General features: G+C 37.2%; 1 protein-coding gene across 7 annotated transcripts in view; it reads left to right on the plus strand.

Moving 5' to 3' along the window:
• Positions 1-18,740, plus strand: part of trpc5a (transient receptor potential cation channel, subfamily C, member 5a) — a 137,214-nt gene that overhangs the window by 28,360 nt on the left and 90,114 nt on the right. For all 7 annotated transcript variants that reach the window (XM_067442065.1, XM_067442066.1, XM_067442061.1 and 4 more), the window contains exon 3: positions 15,033-15,554. In XM_067442065.1, coding sequence (XP_067298166.1) covers positions 15,033-15,554 — 522 coding nt within the window. The remainder of the gene's footprint in view (positions 1-15,032; positions 15,555-18,740) is intronic.

The raw sequence follows: 18,740 nt of genomic DNA on the forward strand, positions 1-18,740 counted from the left end.
TGACAAACTTGCGTACCATGTCCTCAACTATCTAATAATCCAATTGTGGGTGTGTTTTGCCATTTAAAAACCTTTATAAATGATCTTGATTTTGATCTATAATGTGAGATGGGCGCTGCCACGTTTGAACCGTTTGAACAAATGCACTGCAGTTCAGAGTCCTGTCATTCGGATTTACAGCCCGTAAATTCATCAGCTTCTCCTGGAATAAGAAAGTGACCGGTGAACTAGGAGAAGAATCGAGCAAACTTTATAGTTACTTACACTACGTGTAGTGTTGTGACGATACCAAAATTATGACTTCGATACGATACCAGACTAAAATATCGATATATCGATACTAGATCGATACCACAGTAAAAAAAAAAAAAAAAAAAAAGATAAGAGGCTTAATATGACAACAGAACTTGTTCATGTGGCCAGCATGTTCCTTAGGGTTGGGCATCGTTTTGATTTGAACAATTATTGATCCATTGATCAATTACTATTAAAATTATCTCAATGTATTTTTTACAATGGGGTAATTGTGTTGCAATAGCTTACACACAGCACAAAGCTTGATTTCGAATGGTAAATTGAATTTAAAAAGACGAGTAAACAGTAATAAAATAAGAACAAATAAACAGATTACAAACAATAGCACAAATAAATGCAATAGAATAGAAGATACAAATTAAATAGACAGCTTTATTTTTTCAGGTAGGTCTAACATTCAGATAAGAAACTGAATAAAAAAATGCATAGTAATTACATTTAAAACAACATTGGATAATGTTCTTTGTAAAAAATTCAATAGCGTACAGATGAAACTATTAAAGTTACACAAGTTGATCAGTCAAGAGCAGTGTGATCGTTTGTCTTTTTGTAGTTTGAATAGCAAATGACTGCGGTCCCTTTAAGACTAACGGACGCATGGATCCTAAACACTGTTCCTGTTACTCGTTCTTCCTGAACTGTTTGCGACTGTGTTTACGTTAATATTCTTCCAGATGTGCACTGATAATTCTTTGAGTGTATTTGACCAATAATAAGCTGGAAAAAGAAGCAAATGTTTGTACTTGTATCATGTCAGAGGCGGCTTTATTACTGTAGGCTATGTGTGTGCGCTTCAGATGTAAGCACGTAATCTGCGGGGATTAGTAGAATTAATTTATGTGCAATCCCGCGTGAAATTCAGACCGGTCACACACTGTCATGAGGAAAAAGTCCAGCAGAATGCGCGTTCGCCGTGCTCAGAGGTTAACCAGGCTGAGTGAGAATATGCTGGTGTGTGTCAACTCGCTGACGGTCAGAGAGGAGAGCGCAGCTGGTATCGATACTGTAAAAACTGAGAATCGTATCGTTTCAGATATTCCAGTATCGATACATATCGAAATATCGATATTTTTGACAACACTAACTATGTGTATCTGATATGAATAAAACATGTCGACCAATTATATTTAAATGGATTGTTATTGCTGCTTCCATAGACACCAGTGTGTATTCTACAAACTCTAAATGTATTGTTTTACTAGTACTTGTGTATTTAAATGTTGCCTATTAGATTAAACCTAAAATAAACAGTATGTGGTTGAAAACACTGCATGATGTTGTCAAGAGCTGAGCGCGTCCGCATCTGGCTCCGTGCCAGCCGAAGCGCCTCCCACCATTTGAATCTGGCAGTTATGTCACGTCACTGAGCATTCTAAATCCCATATGTGGGTCCGTACTCTCAGGGGCATAGAAATAAAAATCCCATGTGGGACCGCTCAAAAGGTTAATAAATTAACACATTTCCTCGATTTCCTCCCCACTTGTCATGTCTCTATTCCTCACCAGTGGGGCGCGCCCCACACTTTGAGAAACGCTGCTGTAAGACTTTCATTCATCTTCAAAACACAAATGATGATTTTTTTTTTTTTTATCTGGGTTTTATGTCCATTCCTTGACAGTTTACGCAACTACCACTTTGACGCTTCAAAAAGTTTATAAAGAGAACGTAAAAATTATCGGTCAAGTCGAAATTTTCACAAGTGACAAGATCGCTTTATATGATGAACAGATTGATGTGCGAGAACCAATCAGCAGGGCTCGATATTAAAGGTCCCATGGCATGGATTTTTTACAATTATTTTATAATGTTTCCTGAGGTGTACTTATATTGTTAGTATGGTTTTTACATTAAAAAATGTTATATTTTAAAAATAAAAGGGCTTTTTTCTATACTGATATTAGCCCTCTGGCATGGATGCTCTGTTTCAAGGGGCATGTCTGCTGGGAGACATAAGTGACATAAGTGTGATTGGCATGCGCAAATTAATTTTGTTTGTATTTGAGAGCTCTGACTCTGTGGCTTTCACTACAATTAAATGCCATTATATGTTTAAACACTGTCGGAGCCTGCTGGATTTACAACACAAGATCATCCACTTCTCCTGATATAGGGTGAGTTCAAGGTGAATGGGACAATTTTTGGCATTGAGATGGCTTGGGAAGTGTCTCAATCACCCTGAATTCCCCTTGTGACATTACGTGAGGGAAAGGGTAGAAAATGATTGTAAAGTTATCACGGGCTGTGGGCGTCCGGCCACCGGTATATGTTTAAAGGGGTACTTCAGCGCTGGGAAGATGAATCTGTATTTAAACTGGGTCATCAATGTAGTAGAAATGTGAAATTATTTTTGAATTTGGTGCCTTCTAGACTGAGAAAAGACAGAACATGTATTTTTGTCTCATGGGGATGAAAGACTACAATTCCCAGAATGCTTCGCTGCCCTGTTAGGCCATTCCCAAAGCCACCTAAATTACTGGATTACTGTGACTGAGTTGAAGACACTACAATTAAAAACTGAACGTGTCTGTTAAATATAATGAGTGAGTCACCGCGCGAGTATCACAGCACTGATCACTAACTGCAGGAGTGAGAGAAATGAGCTTGTGATGACAGCTGAGGTAATCGCGACTACACTCGCGGCATACATTCACAACGCGAGTTCAGTCTGGCGCTTTTCAGTTCATGCCTTTGCAAGCTTAACTTTCATAGAAATTAATTTGAGAAGTTAAAACAATTACATTGCTCACCATAGCTCCGTTTAAATGAGTGCCTGCAGCTGCCTGCTCCTGCTGAGCTCTCCCTGCGAGCTGAGTGTAACCCATGAGTGTAGTAACCCATCCCCCATGCGTGAGTTCAAAACATGCGGAAATGGCTCCCTCTGCTGGCTGTAGTCTTTAGCCTTATTCCAAACATTCCTCCTATGATGCAAATATCGTCAATTTGCATCATAGGAGGAATTTTTCCAGAAATAAAATGCATAAATCTCTTGTCTCAGGGGGATATAAGGAGGGAAAGCACAATCATTTGATTATACTTCAGGGTTTCTACTGATACAAAGCCATATGCTAATTGCTGAAGTAACCCTTTAAACACTGACCGAGCCTGCTGGATTTACAACACAAGATCATCCACTTCACCTGATATGTGACATTATTTTGATTGTGTAATGTCATTTGAAGTGTATGAAACATTATAAGAAATAAACATTATAAAATAAACATTATAAGACACTGAGCTTATTCATCTCTCACTCACCCAGTCTCTGGCTCAGCGCCAGTCAACGCGCTAAAGCAGATTTACATTTTTGAATTTGGCAGTTGATCTCTGAACGTTCATATATGTGATCGTACGCTGCAGGGACCAGCATAGAATTTGATCGCACGAGTCAAAGGGTTCACAAACTGGTTTGCAGAGCCAAACAGCGTTCTCATTTGTTTACTTCCTTGCTACAATGTACAATTAACAATACGAACTATTACAGGAAAACACATCGATGAAAAACAACAGATTGTGGCCTGAAAACAGCTTCTGTTTTTAAAGTTGGAACTGCTGGAATCTTTCAGGACAAACCGGTATGCAAATCCTGCATTGAACTTGTGACGACTGTGAGTTTTCCTCCATGCAAATGTCCAGCGAGATTTAAATTTTGATTGTTGATCCCTAACTCCCCCGTCCCTAGGAAGGCTGAACAAAGTGGACCTACAATCCAGATGAAAATAACAACGTTTTGTCGGCATTGCAAAATGGCCTTGCCCCCCTTATTTAATATTCTCGAAGGAGGGGTTAATGTAAATATTTAACCCGCTGATGTCAGCGAGTCTGGAGGAAAAGGCTGTAGTTCCCTACCGGCCGCTTGCTGTAGTCCTTAGAAATTGATTTCTTTAAAAGCAAATATCTCCCTTTGCTTTAAGCTTTGAACGTTGTAACTTTGCAGATGTTGTTTATGCTCAAACAGCAACATTACACACTAGCTAAAGTTAGAAAAGTGAAATCTTGTTTTACCACCCCTTTAATAATTTAAATAACAGATTTGTATCATGCTACTAACAGAAACGTCATGAAGTTGATCATTTTAGTCACTGGCTTGATTCATTGATGCATCACGATTTAGAAAGAAAGTCTAAATCGAAATTGAATGATTACTTATCAGAAATCACTGATCCCAGATCAGGCATTAATGAACACTGTTACTAACTGTTCATGGCGGTGCAGTTGAATCCATATGGTAAAGCCTGTGCTGACATCGCGACTGATAAACTGAATCCATTCTCGACTAATTCTCTGGGCGAGTAAAGCAGAGGAATTGGAGGAAACCTTTCCTGTTATGATGTCATAACAGGAGTATTAAAGATCAGCTCGTCTGAGCTCTCATTTTCTCATAGGCAGAGAAAAACAGCTAGAACTCGGTTTACACTAGGGATGCATGATTAATCGAAATCGAACCGCAATCGCAATTTTACTTGTGTGCGATTATGAAAGCGCAAAGGCTGCGATTTTAATTAAATAAATATATGGACAGTATGTTAGTGAAGAGCGGCTCTGTGATCAGTAGTAAACACTGCTCCGTCTGAAAGACTGTGAGTTTGAGTCGCTTTAACCTGCGTTTGAAAAAAGCTTGGTTCGGTTCGGTTTGGTTGAAACACGCTGCATTATCACAGCCCAATGGAGCAGTATAAGACTCATATTCTGACTAGAACTAAAGATGACGACATCAGTCTAAACCAATGTGGTTCACTCTCGTGTTACGCAGCACGTTTGAGTTTCATCAAGAGCCTTTGAGGTTTGTTCTCGCGCATCAAGCAGGTTCGTTGAGCTTCAGTTTATGTTCATTGATCAAAGTCTAAATGTGAATAATAGCCTAAATTAAATTTGTTCATCATATTATGAATCGTTCAAACCTCTTTAGAATTTTTTCCCACTAAACCATCAAAAGCATCAAAGTGGTAGTTGCGTAGCTGTCAATTGAGAAAGATGTACAGAAATCTCTCAAATTTCATCAAAAAGATCTTCATTTGTGTTTTGAAGATGGGTGAATGTCTTACAGATTTGGAACGAGAGTGAATAATTAATGACAATTTTCTTTTTTTGGGTAAACAAATCCTTTAATACATAAGGCTTTTGTTTTATGGCTCACTTAGTATAATATAGTGAGAATATGGAGCTCAGAGCCCCAAACTAAGCCAAAATATGCAATATGGTGCAGATGTTGCTATTTATATGGCCAAAAATTAAGATGAAATTTTGATAGCCTGTATTGTAAATCAATTAGATTTTTATTGCAGTATAGCAAACAACAGCAGCCTGGAAGGGATGTCAGCACAACATATGCTGGTGACCAGCCAAAGGGATTTTTTAGATGGTTTAAACTGCATACTAACCAGGTGCAATGTAACAATTTTTTTAACAACTTAATTTGTCCCTCTACAGCCAATAAGAAAACATTAGATGATTAGATTAGATTTATATGCCGTTATGTGGAGCAGAATTGTGTACCAATGAGATTTACGTCTGAGCGGGGCTAGCTAAAATGCAACATAAATAAAAGACAAAAATATGCTTATTATAGCTGATTAAGACAAAAGGAATTTAAAGGTGCCCTAGAATGAGTTGAAACAATATGTTAAATTGTTCTCTGATATCTACATAGAGGGTATGTGGCTTATTTAAGGGCAATAATTGTTCAGATACAGTTTCACAGGTCCATTTACAACCCTAGAAATTGTCTCTAGGATGTAATGCTCTGTTTTTGCCTTATTTGGAAGAGCCATGAATATTAATGTTGAGCTTCTCTGATTGGATTATTTCAGCAGCTCACAGCACACAGCAGTTCAGTTGTTCAGCGAAGCAGCTCCTGAGCCCTGACTGTCCTGACAGAACACAGACCGACTGAATGACACTTTAAGCAGAACATCTCAAATAGAGATTGATAAAATGCAGCTTACTTGTTTATTGGTGCTTTCAGATCATTGAGCAAGAGAGAGAGAGTTTGCGTGTATATGGTTGCCAAATTGGACGTTTAGGTAAAACAGAGGATAGTATACGTGTTCTTTTCACAGAATAGCTCTGATTGGGGGATTTAAATTACTGAAATCTGGCAAGCGCGAACGCTCTTCTCCCCCCCCCCCCCCCCCCCCCCTTCCCCCAACAAAACAAAAACCAGTACTATCCGGTGTTTTGGTTTTACATGGTACTTGGAGTTTCCTGTTGTTACTGTACTAGAATCTTGCGTTATCTAGACAATGATGCATCTCTAAGAAACTTTCAATTTAATCAGAAATTGTTTAAACAGTCAATAAGTGGATAAAGCAATACTTACTGCTTGCAGGAATACAGTTGTAATTGCCCTTTTCTCCAGTTTAAGACGCCGCTGAGTGAAGCTTGCTTGAAATGTGCCGAGCTAACGAACGATTTTGAATTAAAGGTGTCATCAACTGGCTTTTAAAATTTGTTATACTGTTGTCTGAGGTCAATTAATGATGTTTGTGTGGTTTTTACATTCAAAAACATCACAACCAATAAGTAATAGGCTATTTTCTACACTGGTTTTGAGGCTCTCTCCAAAACGCTGGGTTTTGGTGGGCGTGACGCACTGGAGACTTCAGAGGTCAACTCGAGAGAGAGAGAGAGAGAGAGAGAGAATAGCAGATCAAGAACGGAATATAATGAGACTCATCAGCCTGCCGGGCTTTTGAACCTGCAGTCACGACGATTGGGCTACATCTGTTTCGCCTGACAATGCAAATATTGGGGGCGTACATATTAATGATCCCAGCGATTGCATCACAGTTGGCGTTATGTTGAGAATCGCTTATTTTCCATGGTGTTTTTCATGCATAAGATTTACATATGAAGGAGGAGGCAATGGTGTTTGAGACTCACAGTATGTGATGTCCATGTACTGAAATCTTATTATTTATGGATTTTTATTCTAGTGCACCGTTAATGATTCAGCAAATAATCGTGCAAATAATTAAGATACAATGCAGTTCAGTGAGTAAGTCTCAGAGCGGTTATAAAAGTTTCTTAAACAATTTAATCTGATAAATCATGAGCTGGAGATTAGCTCATTATTAAAATGAAGAATTGATTTAAATGAGTCAAATTTGATATTGTGAATTGAATAATTCTTGCAAACAATTAGTGAGGACAATCATATAGAACAGTGATCTCAACTAGGGGGCCTCAGATGACTTAAAATGATTTGAAATAAGACCGAACAAGCATTAAAATAAGCTAAAACAACTAAATGTAAATATTTATTATTATTTTATTATATTTAATAATGAATATAGATTATTTTAGTAATGCCAAGCTCTAAAATATTTTATTGGGTAGAAATTGTGAGTGGGGTGCCTTTAAACTGTTGTGGACAATGGAGTTTTCATGTGCATTTGGTCAGTGTCCTCGTAAGTATGCAATGCCTAATCGCTGTATGTGTGTATTGAGTGAGGGTCTGTGTTATTAGACAGTGTACATACAGGTGGGAACTGTTCATATTTGTGGTTGTACTTTTTGTGCATGTGTTCAGATGAGTGGGTGTTCCAAAGCTAATAGAAAAGATGAGGTGGCAGAGATTTATCTTTCAGATTTGATTTTCACCTCACGTAGCACGACAAATCTTTATTGGATTGCATTTTGTTATCCTCTAATCTTTTCCCTCATTCAATGGTAAGATTAACCTGAATTGCTTGCGTTCCTGTATTCTCACAGTTCGTGTTTTGTGGCATGCTTGATTTCGTAGCCATTGGAGGATGAAGGAGAATGTAACTTCAAGAGAGTTCTGCATACACTGAAAAAGGGCATGCGACAGCAGTATTCACTGTGAATCAGGGTCCAATTTGTACAGCATGGTGCCAGAAGGAAGCCACATGCACACATAAACTATCACTATGAATTTATCAGTGCTTGAGGTTATGAATGCCCTTTTTTAGGAGCAGAATCAATTATGCACATAAAATCACTCTCGTCTCCAGGTGAATAGCGGATGTAAAGCCAAGCACAGGAAATGCAGAATCTTCAGAATATCACTAAAAAAAATATACTGCAATTCCATCGAGAAGTCTTTACATTTCTTCACTTAAAGGGGTCCTGTATGTAAAATAAGTCTCTGATGTCCCCAAAGTGTGTATGGGAAGTTTTAGCTTAAAACACTTCAAAGTGTCGTCAATTAATGATAACTACACCGATGGGTTTAGCTTGCAATCAGGTCAAAAAGCGATTCCGCTTTTAGAGAGTTCAGATCTCCTACAAGATGGCAGAGCTCCATCGGTTTCCGGGTTATAGTATGGAGGACGGAGGAGCGAGGAAACAAGGAGAGATATTGTGAAGCAGCCTTCCTCTTCTCAACATGGCCTCACTCCCTTTATTACATGTTCCTGGGGGCAGGGTTTATGTCAATTTTAGGGTTAGGAATGTCACTAACCTGTAAATAAGCTTGTTGTAGTCCAAACCAGCCGTTTGTTGTAGTTCTTAAAATATATATCTCACTTTGCTTTGAACTTTGAGCATCTTAATTTTGCAGATGTTGTTTACGCTCAAACAGCAACATTACACACTAACTAAAGTTAAAAAAGTGAAATCATAATCAAACCCCTTTAAAAAAAAGAGTGTCTATTCACACTCAGTGCTAATAGTGTGCCTTGTTGGCAAGTTTAATTTGCACTAGCTCCGCCTAACAATGTCTGGCTGTGCCAAATAAGATTAAAAAAATGTCCATAATTCTACATCCTCAGTGGTGCAATCAGTAAAGTGTATGGCCAATGGATGATTGTTTTGTCACGACTCAAGATCAACATGGGTTCGAATCCGCCTTTTGCCAAACTTGCTCTTCTCTCTTTTCTCATTACAAATCAGATCGGAAAGGCATTTATTTTAAATAAAAATTAAGAAAATGTTCTAAATGTGGAAATAAAGTGCCTAAAAAACTTTAAACTATAATTAAAGCATTAATTGGATAGGGTTAGGGATAGGTGTAGGGAGGGCTCTTAGTGTTCCTTTAAGGTGGCATCCATTTAATAATTTAAATAAAAATAATAATTCTCACACTTTTATTATCGTGGCATCGTGTTAATGTACATCAATACTGAGGTCCAGATAGTATGTATCTGTCAAAATGAAATGTATTTTACAAAGAACTGCTACTTTATATGGTGTAAATTGAATATATCACTATTTTCACTTAGTAAATAGACTCTACAGCTATTTGCACTTAGTGTAAATATCGCTAAGAAAATATGCTGATTTCACTGAGTGTAAATAGAAGCTAGTTGTTTTTAAAGGGTTAGTTCACCCAAACATGAAATTAATGTCATTAATGACTCACCCTAATGTTGTTCCACACCCATAAGACCTCCGTTCATCTTCAGAACACAGTTTGGCCACTGGACAAATTTAGCCAGGATGCCGGGGTTACACCCCTAGTCTTTATCGAGGGCATCCTTGGGATTTTTAACGAGTCGGGACCTCAGTTTAACGTCTCATCCGAAAGGCGGTGCTCTTTGACACTACAGTGTCCCCATCACTATGCTGGGGTGTTAGGACCCTCACAGACCACAGGGTGAGCGCCCCCTGCTGGCCTCACTAACACCTCTACCATCAGCTACATGGTTTTCCCAGTTGGTCTCCCATCCAGGTACTGACCAGGCTCAGCGCTGCTTAGCTTCAGTGGGAAACCAGTCTTGGGCTACAGGGAGATATGGCTGCTGGTTCGCACACTGGTATGCACACTATACTGTCCATGTCCAGAAAGGTAATAAAAAAGTATTTAAAGTAATCTGTAAACTCATGGAATTGAGTGCTTGAGTTTCATGGTTTTATCTAGCATTTCTCTCTAGCGTGTGGATGTAGCTCAATTTAGGAGGTCCGCTGTTGTATGAATCATTTACACTTTATCATGTCATATCTTACATAGTAACCTCATGAGTTGGACAATGTGATCAACTCAAGCTCCACTCTTCACCACAAGGGTGCCCTGTAAAACACCAACTAAAGCTATCCGGTCAAAGAAAATACTTGGAAGTGACTAGGTGTAAACAGGCCTTCCTTACAATATTCACTCTCCCCAGCCTGTCCCTGGGAACTGGAAATCATCTGTCCTTTTTCAGTAATGCAGTGTTGCAGCTCATCCCAAAAAAAAAATTAAAAAAATAAATATATATATATATATTTTTGGGATGAGCTGCAATATGTCACATCAATGAAGACTGAGATTGTCATTTCAAGTCTTTCAATTTTTGGTCATACTGCCAGCTCTCTTGCTAGTGTATAATGTACTGTCAAACATGTGGTACATAAAAAAAACATGTACCATTTTTGGTTTTTGGTTGAAAAAAAAACATATTTTTAAGTTGTTTTAAAAACTTTATTATACACAAGTACACAAAAATGTCCTTAAAATTAAACATAATTATATTAAAATGAACTACATACCCAACACTGTAAAAAAATATTTAGAAAAAAAGTTACCTGGCTGCCTTAAAATTTCGAGTTCAATGAAATTAAATTTTTAAGTTAATACAATGAACATTTTTTGAGATTCAACAACCTTTATTAAAATATTTTGTAAGCATATTGGGTAATTTTGTGTGTTTTATTTCTGATGATGCAGTGAAACATGCCAAATAGTGTTATTTTTATGATTTATCAAATTTTTTATGTGGTTTAGATACAATAATATTTTAAATTTCTATTTATTAAACAAATGTCCTTTATTGTATCAACTCAAATTTTTAATTTCAATAAACTCAAAATGTTAAGGCAACCAGGTTACTTACTTTTTTAAGTTAAACCAACTAAAAACAACAATAATGTGGTCTTTAATAACATCAATTATCAGATTATCTTAATAGGAACGTTAGCAAAACGCTCATAGAACATATTTTTTTGTTGCGTATAGGCTCAATAATGTGCAAAAAGATGTAAATGATGTCAGTATTAAAGGGGTAGTTCACCCAAAAAATTACAATTCTGTCATCTTTTACTCAACCTGAAGATGTTCCAAACCTGTATGAGTTTCTGCTGAACACAAAAGACGATATTCGGAAGAATGTTTGTAACTAAGCAGATCTCGACAGCCATTGTCTACCACAGTGTGTGGGGGGTGGGGGGGATAGAAGAAATCCTATGCTAGTCAATGGCTGCCGAGAATTTTCATATCTCTTTAAGTCAATACATCTATTTATTTTTATGCTATATATTTAAATTTAATATTATTTGTTTTATGTTGAATTGGCTCAAAGTCTAGTAAACACCCCTTTAGGACGGAAGATGTGGAGACATGAATTATTTTATAGCTCGTTTGTTATTCTACAGCTTTATCGAGTAACAAAGGAGCAGTGAGGATGTTTATGCAGCTCCAGGTATAGCTTTGGTGCTCCCTCTTGGATTAGACGCACACAGTTTTATGAAGTGAAGTGCTACATCACTAATACTGTTCAGAAGTGAAGCACAGGCTTCCTATACTTTTGATGTTAGAGTGAACAAGCATTAGGGGAAATAAAGCCGGTAGCAAGGTTTGTTTTTTTTGCTTCATTATTTGGTTTTCTAAAGTGAACTCCATTGGTGCAGATACATCAAGTGAGATTGTTGCGGGAAGTGCCGTGGGGCCTAAATTGGAATCTAGCCCGTGTAGCATGTGCCCGCCATTCGAAGAGCATGGGCTATTTTGCATTGCTATCACTATAGCAACCCTTGCAGCCACTTGGGAGTTCTGGGGGAGGACTGTTATACTAATGGACTGAAAATAAATCTCAAAATAAAATGCATTTGCAAACCTCACTTACTCAGTCGCTGGCTTGTTGCACCGCCATACCACAAATCATATTTCCATAATGTTCTCATGGCAGATATGGCTGTCTTTATGATAGGATTAAGTATTTTGGTCATATACTGGCACTTAAAAGAGATTAATGGTGTCATGGGTATGATATGCTTTTAAGTGTGTTTGTGTATTCACATATAGTCATCTGCTCTTGATATTAAAGCCATTAACTCCTAAACAAAGGTAAACAATGAGTATTAAAAGGGAAGGAGTTACACAAAGGTTCATGGTAAGACATCTGAATGAGTGTGGATGTGATGGATGGGGAGAAGAGATACAAACAGGGCGAAAGGCATAAAGAAGGAGAGGTGAAAGAAAGGAGGGCTCTAACTGGCTCGGGGTCCATCTTTCTGATAGCTGCAAGGACAGCATGATATATGAGCAATTGTCCTCCATCATCACTTGTTTTTTTCTGTTTACTCACCCTGTAAACAGTCTTTCTGTCATGCCTCACGTGTAGCATCCTGGTTTGTGAGTGAAAAGCAGAGGAGGCGGGGCCTTGAACTGTCTCGCATCATGTTCTGGAACCTTCTGTCTCTAACCACTTCTCATTTCTGTCAAATGAACATTTCATCTTTTATCTCAGCTTCAAATATAATGCTCCAGTCTAAGCTGCTCCTGCTAATATACGTTTTGTGTCTTTAGTCCACTCCCTCTTTGGTAAATACATGTTTGATTATGAATCTAAATGTTTACATCACAAGAGCACTTCATAAGTTATTTTGAATTGAGTCACCGCAAAATGACTTCAGTAAGGGAGTCCATTGTGAGCTCAGTAATGGCTCTTTATATGACTCTCAGAATAGTCTTATTCAAGGAGAGAGTTCAAAACTCTTTTATGATTCTTTTTCATGTACTCATTAATTTAATAACAACCAGTACATAAGAGTCATCATATCGCACTGTGATATGATGTGTGTGCCTGCTGCTGGATGATATCAAATGAAATTGCTTTAAGGATTAGTTCACTTTAAAATGAAAATGACCCCATGATTTACTCACCCTCAGGCTATCCTTGGTGTATATGACTTTTTTCTTTCTGATGAACACAATATCCTGAAATAATAATAAATATCCTGACGCTTTTAAGCTTTAAAATGCAGTGAATGGTGCTCATGAGTTTGAAGCTCAAAAAGTTGCATTCATCCATCTTAAACATACTCCACACAGCTCCCGGGGTTTATAAAGGCCTTCTGAAGCGAAGGGTTTTTGTAAGAAAAATATCCATCTTTAAAACTTTTATTAAGAAAAATATCTGTAGCGGACGTAGCGTATGTGTTTTGAATTACGAGAGGCGTTACACTTTCTTCGTAAGTTGAATATGGAAGACAGTCTGGCGGAAGCTATATACTTTACTTTATAAAGTTTTAAATATGGATATTTTGTCTAACAAAAACCCATGAATTTACTTCAGAAGGCCTTTGTTAACCCACCAGAGCTGCATGGGCCTAGCCTGACAAACCAGACCCACATCAAGATGTTTGCTCTGGAAACTCACCATAGACAGGGCTCAATCCGAGGGGCGGGATAAACGGTTGTCTTTCAAACTCCCTCTGCACGTGATAGGATAGCGCTACACCAACCGGAGCAACGAAGGTGAAACAGAGCTTGTTGATAGATTAAACATTCACCGTATCCGGTCGGCTAAACTCTGAACACATCTTCCCTTTTTAAGAATGACTTCAGTGCCGTTCTTTATTCTTTTCTCAGAGAAAAGCTTAACTCCAAGTCTTCCAGAGTCGCGGCCAAAGCTGATTCGAAAGACCGCCGTTCGCCAATTTCTGTGTTTACTAGAAGCACGCAAACTCAACTCGGCCGTCGTCATTATGGCCCCGCCCACCGACTCTATACATGAAGAGTTTGGCGATTACAGCTCAGAAGAGTATTGAGAGTTGCTAGATGACACTCGCGGCCAGATTAGATTTGCTGCCGCTAGGGTGCGTCTAGATTTTTAGGCTAGCATGGGCCATGTTTATACACTTTTTTGAGCTTCAAAATCAATGGACCCCGTCAATGCCATTATAAAGCCTGGAAGCATCAGGATATTTTAATATAACTCCGATTGTATTCATCTGAAAGAAGAATATTTATATATACCTAGGATGAGGGTGAGTAAATCATGGGGTCATTTTCATTTTAAAGTGAACTAATCCTTTAACTTTTTCTTGCCAGGTTTTTGTTTTAATTTTAATTTTTTTCTAAAGTTGCCAGCCACCACCAGTGTTTTTGATCATTTTCACACAAATTTAATGGCCCCAGAATATTCTGAACATGCAATATATCAAAATAAAAAACAGACAACAACAAAATATCAGCTACTTTGATAAATACACACACAAAAAACATCTTATTCTAGCATCTAGCATACATTATTATTATTTTGATATGCTGTTTAATGTTGGTGATCATGTTATTTTACATATGCTGTGTATATTTACCTCAAGCTTGATAAAAAGCTTTGATTCATCATGTGGCTTTCTTTTTGCCAACTGTGTTTTTAAGGTGGTTGTCAATATATTATAAAGGTAAATATCATTTTTAATAGAGGTTATTTTAGTTAATGAAATATAAAAGTAAAGGTATGTGTTAATAAAATAAAAATACGGTAAAGGTCTGGCAAGCGCAGCTGCGGTTATTTCAGATTTTAATGAGTAGGGCCTTTTTCACTGACTTAGCATTTGTTCTTCATTTAATCTTATGGCTGATACAGCAATCAACTGGGATATTAGAAAGCTGGCTGCACTCTTGTCTAGTCATCTGTATTCTGCTGTTTTAGTTAGTGTTTACATGCAGTGTGGGTTGGTGGATTGCCATACTGATGGACTCAGCATCTTGTGCAGGTGAAACACTATGAATCTTGTGTTTTTCACACTTTGGTTCTTGTCCCCTCTTTCCCAGGTTCCATCATTAATGATGGACGCCCAATTTTCGGAGTTCACGCCTGACATCACTCCCATCATGCTCGCTGCCCACACAAACAACTATGAGATCATCAAACTCCTGGTCCAACGCAAAGTCACCATCCCTCGGCCGCACCAGATTCGCTGTGACTGTGTGGAGTGTGTGTCCAGCTCTGAAGTGGACAGCTTACGTCACTCTCGGTCCCGTCTCAACATCTATAAAGCGCTCGCCAGCCCCTCTCTCATCGCCCTCTCCAGCGAGGATCCCATCCTAACCGCCTTTAGATTGGGCTGGGAACTGAAGGAGCTCAGTAAAGTGGAGAACGAGTTTCGACAAGAGTATGAGGAGCTTTCTCAACAGTGTAAGCTCTTTGCTAAAGACCTGCTGGACCAGGCACGTAGCTCCCGTGAGCTGGAGACCATCCTCAATCACCGTGATGACCAAAGCGAGGAGCTGGACCCGCGAGAGTGCCGAGACTTGGCCAAACTCAAGCTGGCCATTAAATATCACCAGAAAGAGGTGAGGAGACTTCTCGTAGCTTCTTGAATAATCTTGCTGCTGTTAGTTTCTACCCAGTCTGATGTTGAACATATAATCGGTGATTTCTTCTTTACTTTATTACTGTTAAATAATGCTATTGGAGAAAGTCTCTATTAATGTGAGTTTGGCTGTTTTTTGCAGTTGTATCACAGATTTCCCAATTAATATGCATTACTTCTGCTTGCTATGATTCAGCAAAGGCAGCTCAGAAACCTCATTTGAAGATTATGGGCGAATCTCAAGAAAACATGTCCATATTGAAATCTCACCCCCAAATCCAAAGGAATTTTATAGTTTTGCAGAAAATACCACATAATTTTACCTCACATTTTTTGTATTGCTCTTAATACTGTAAATAATACAAAAATGCTACAATGCCACAAAATTTATATACAGTACAGGCCAAAAGTTTGGACACATCACTATTTGTAAAGTTTTTGAAAGAAGTTTCTTCTGCTCATTAAGCCTGCATTTATTTGATCTGCATCTGCATTCATTTAATATTGTGATATATTATTACAATTTAAAATAATTGGTTTTCAATTTATTATACTTTAAATGATGATTTATTTCTGTGACGCAAAGCTGAATTTTCAGTATTATTCCTCCAGTCTTCAGTGTCACATGATCATTCAGAAATCATTCTAATATGATGATTCATTTTCAAAGTTGCAAACAGTTCTGCTGCTTAATATTTTTTCATAACCTGTGATACTTTTTTTAAAATAATACTTTGATGAATAAAATTTTTTTTTTGAAACAACAATATAAACTAACGGTCAGTAATTTGGGGTCAGTCATTTGTTTTCTTTATTTTTTTTTAAATAAATCAACAATTTTATTCAGCAAGGATGTGTTAAATTGATAAAAAAAAGTTGATAGTAAAGGAGATTTATATTATTTGAAAAAATGTTTTTATTTTGAATAAATGCAGTTCTTTTTAACTTTTTATTCATCAAATATATTAGGCAGCAGAACTGTTTCCAACACTCATATTAAATCAGAATATTAGAATGATTTCTGAAGGATCATGTGATAGACTGGATGTCATGTGACGCTGAAGACTGGAGTAAGGATCCTGAATATTCAGCTTTGCATCACAGAAATAAATGATAATTAAATGTATAATACATTGAAAACCAAATATTTTAAACTGTAATAATACATCACAATAAAAAAAAAATCTGTATTTTTGATCAAATAAATGCAGGCTTGATTAGCAGAAGAAACTTCTTTCAAAAACATTACTAATAGTAATGTGTCCAAACTTTTGGCCTGTACTGTACATATTAATTTATTTAACATTTATATGTGTTTATTATTTTTATTTAGTTAATTATAATGTAATTGTAATGCAGTTTAAATAATATATAATTTTTAATTTGAACTAGATTTTTTCTGCTTTACATCAGAACTAGTGAGGGGGAAGAAAATATTTGACTTGATTTATACATTTTTTTTAATATTTTAAAGTTCTTTGGAATGAATAAATAGGCGTACATTTTATTTAAAGTAAATATATTTGGAGATGCAACTATATACACACCATTACTTTTTTGTACTTGATTTTTTTTTTTTTTTTTTAATCTAATTGTTTTATAATAATGGGTGTGACAAGACACTTAGCTGACGAGATGAGACGAGATGTTTACACAGTATTTTTAAGAATTCCTCAATGACAAACATCATGACTGGAAAAATAGTCTGCAGGTGCATTTTGAAATGGTTTAACTAATCATCTTGTAATGAATGTCATTTCAGTGTACTTTCGGAGTATGAATTATCATAGGCATTGAAAGACAACAATACTCAAGCACTGTAAAAGGTTTTGCCACACTCAACTGACTAGCTTCTTTCCTGTATGATTTCATATGAGTCTCTACAGACCTTACTGTAAACTAATTATGAGCTTCCAGACTTCTGAATGAGGCTGTGTGTGACCTCCTAATTTAACTCCTTTCCACAAATTAAACATAGAAATAAAAGCAGTAAATAACAGTTTTTCTTAGTCTCAATAAGTGCAAGCAATTAGTGTAACCATAATTAAGTTACACCCTCATTTTGAAAGTGCAAACAGAGACCAAAACAGAGACCAGAGCTAAGAGGTGGTTACAACTACAAAGCCCAGCCTAAGATAGCTTTGGAACACAGGCTATTGTCTGCATGTCTGTAGCCTAATTTTCATGCATCAGGGAGCTCACGTTTAACTTTCACTTTCGATTTGAGATTGCACACACTTTAGGGAATGGCAGTGCTGAGCACACATTCTACAAGATAAAACTTTTATCAGACTCTTAGGCTCTGTTGCGCAACAAATCCTCCGCCATGGTCGCCATCTCGGCCTACTCTTGTCACATGATCAGTGAACTGTGATTCCTGCTACACTATGCAACTTGTGCTGGATGCACAGAGCAGACGTTTATAATAGTTTGCAATTGAAGCAACCACTATCCAACTAAAATAAATGTTTTTTATTTTTATTTCTATAAGACAGTGGAGAATGTAATGTAAATGTATTGGTGGCTTATTCTATGCTAATTTTACCGTCATGCTCCGCCATGGCAATATTGCAAGACAGCTTTTCACTCGAGAAATCTTGTCACATTTTAATACCGTGGCAAAGATCTCGTCACACCCCTAATAACTATGCGGCATCAACAGAATAGAATAGAATAGAATAGAATAGAATAGAATAGAATAGAATAGAATAGAATAGAATAGAATAGAAAGCCTATATTGTCATTTTTGTCATTCCCTTAAGTACACTCACTTTTTTGCAATTGATTAATATTCTGCAGACCCTTGGAATTCTTAGAATGTGTTGTTCTAAAGCAATAGGGAAAGTGCCTTTCTATCTTTTCCTCTGAACTTTGTGATCCACGGGGCGATACGACGTGCTGAAGACCAGAGGCTTGACAAGATTAGAAAGACAGGAGATAGAGACAATGAGATAGAAGCACTAGGCAGATGAAAGACAAGAGCTTTGTTCCAAAACCTTGTGAGCTGCCACGCTGCCTACTGCCTAAAGGCAGCTGCCTTCTAAGTCAGCTTCCAAATAGTCTTGGAAGTAATTTGAGAATCTCTAAGCAATAACAATCAATACAACAAATAAATAGTGCTTTGCGACTTAGACTTTGCTTAAAATTGATTTCAAATGGCAAAATA

This window comes from Pseudorasbora parva, chromosome 4, assembly GCF_024679245.1.
Source record: "Pseudorasbora parva isolate DD20220531a chromosome 4, ASM2467924v1, whole genome shotgun sequence".
NCBI lineage: Eukaryota > Metazoa > Chordata > Actinopteri > Cypriniformes > Gobionidae > Pseudorasbora > Pseudorasbora parva.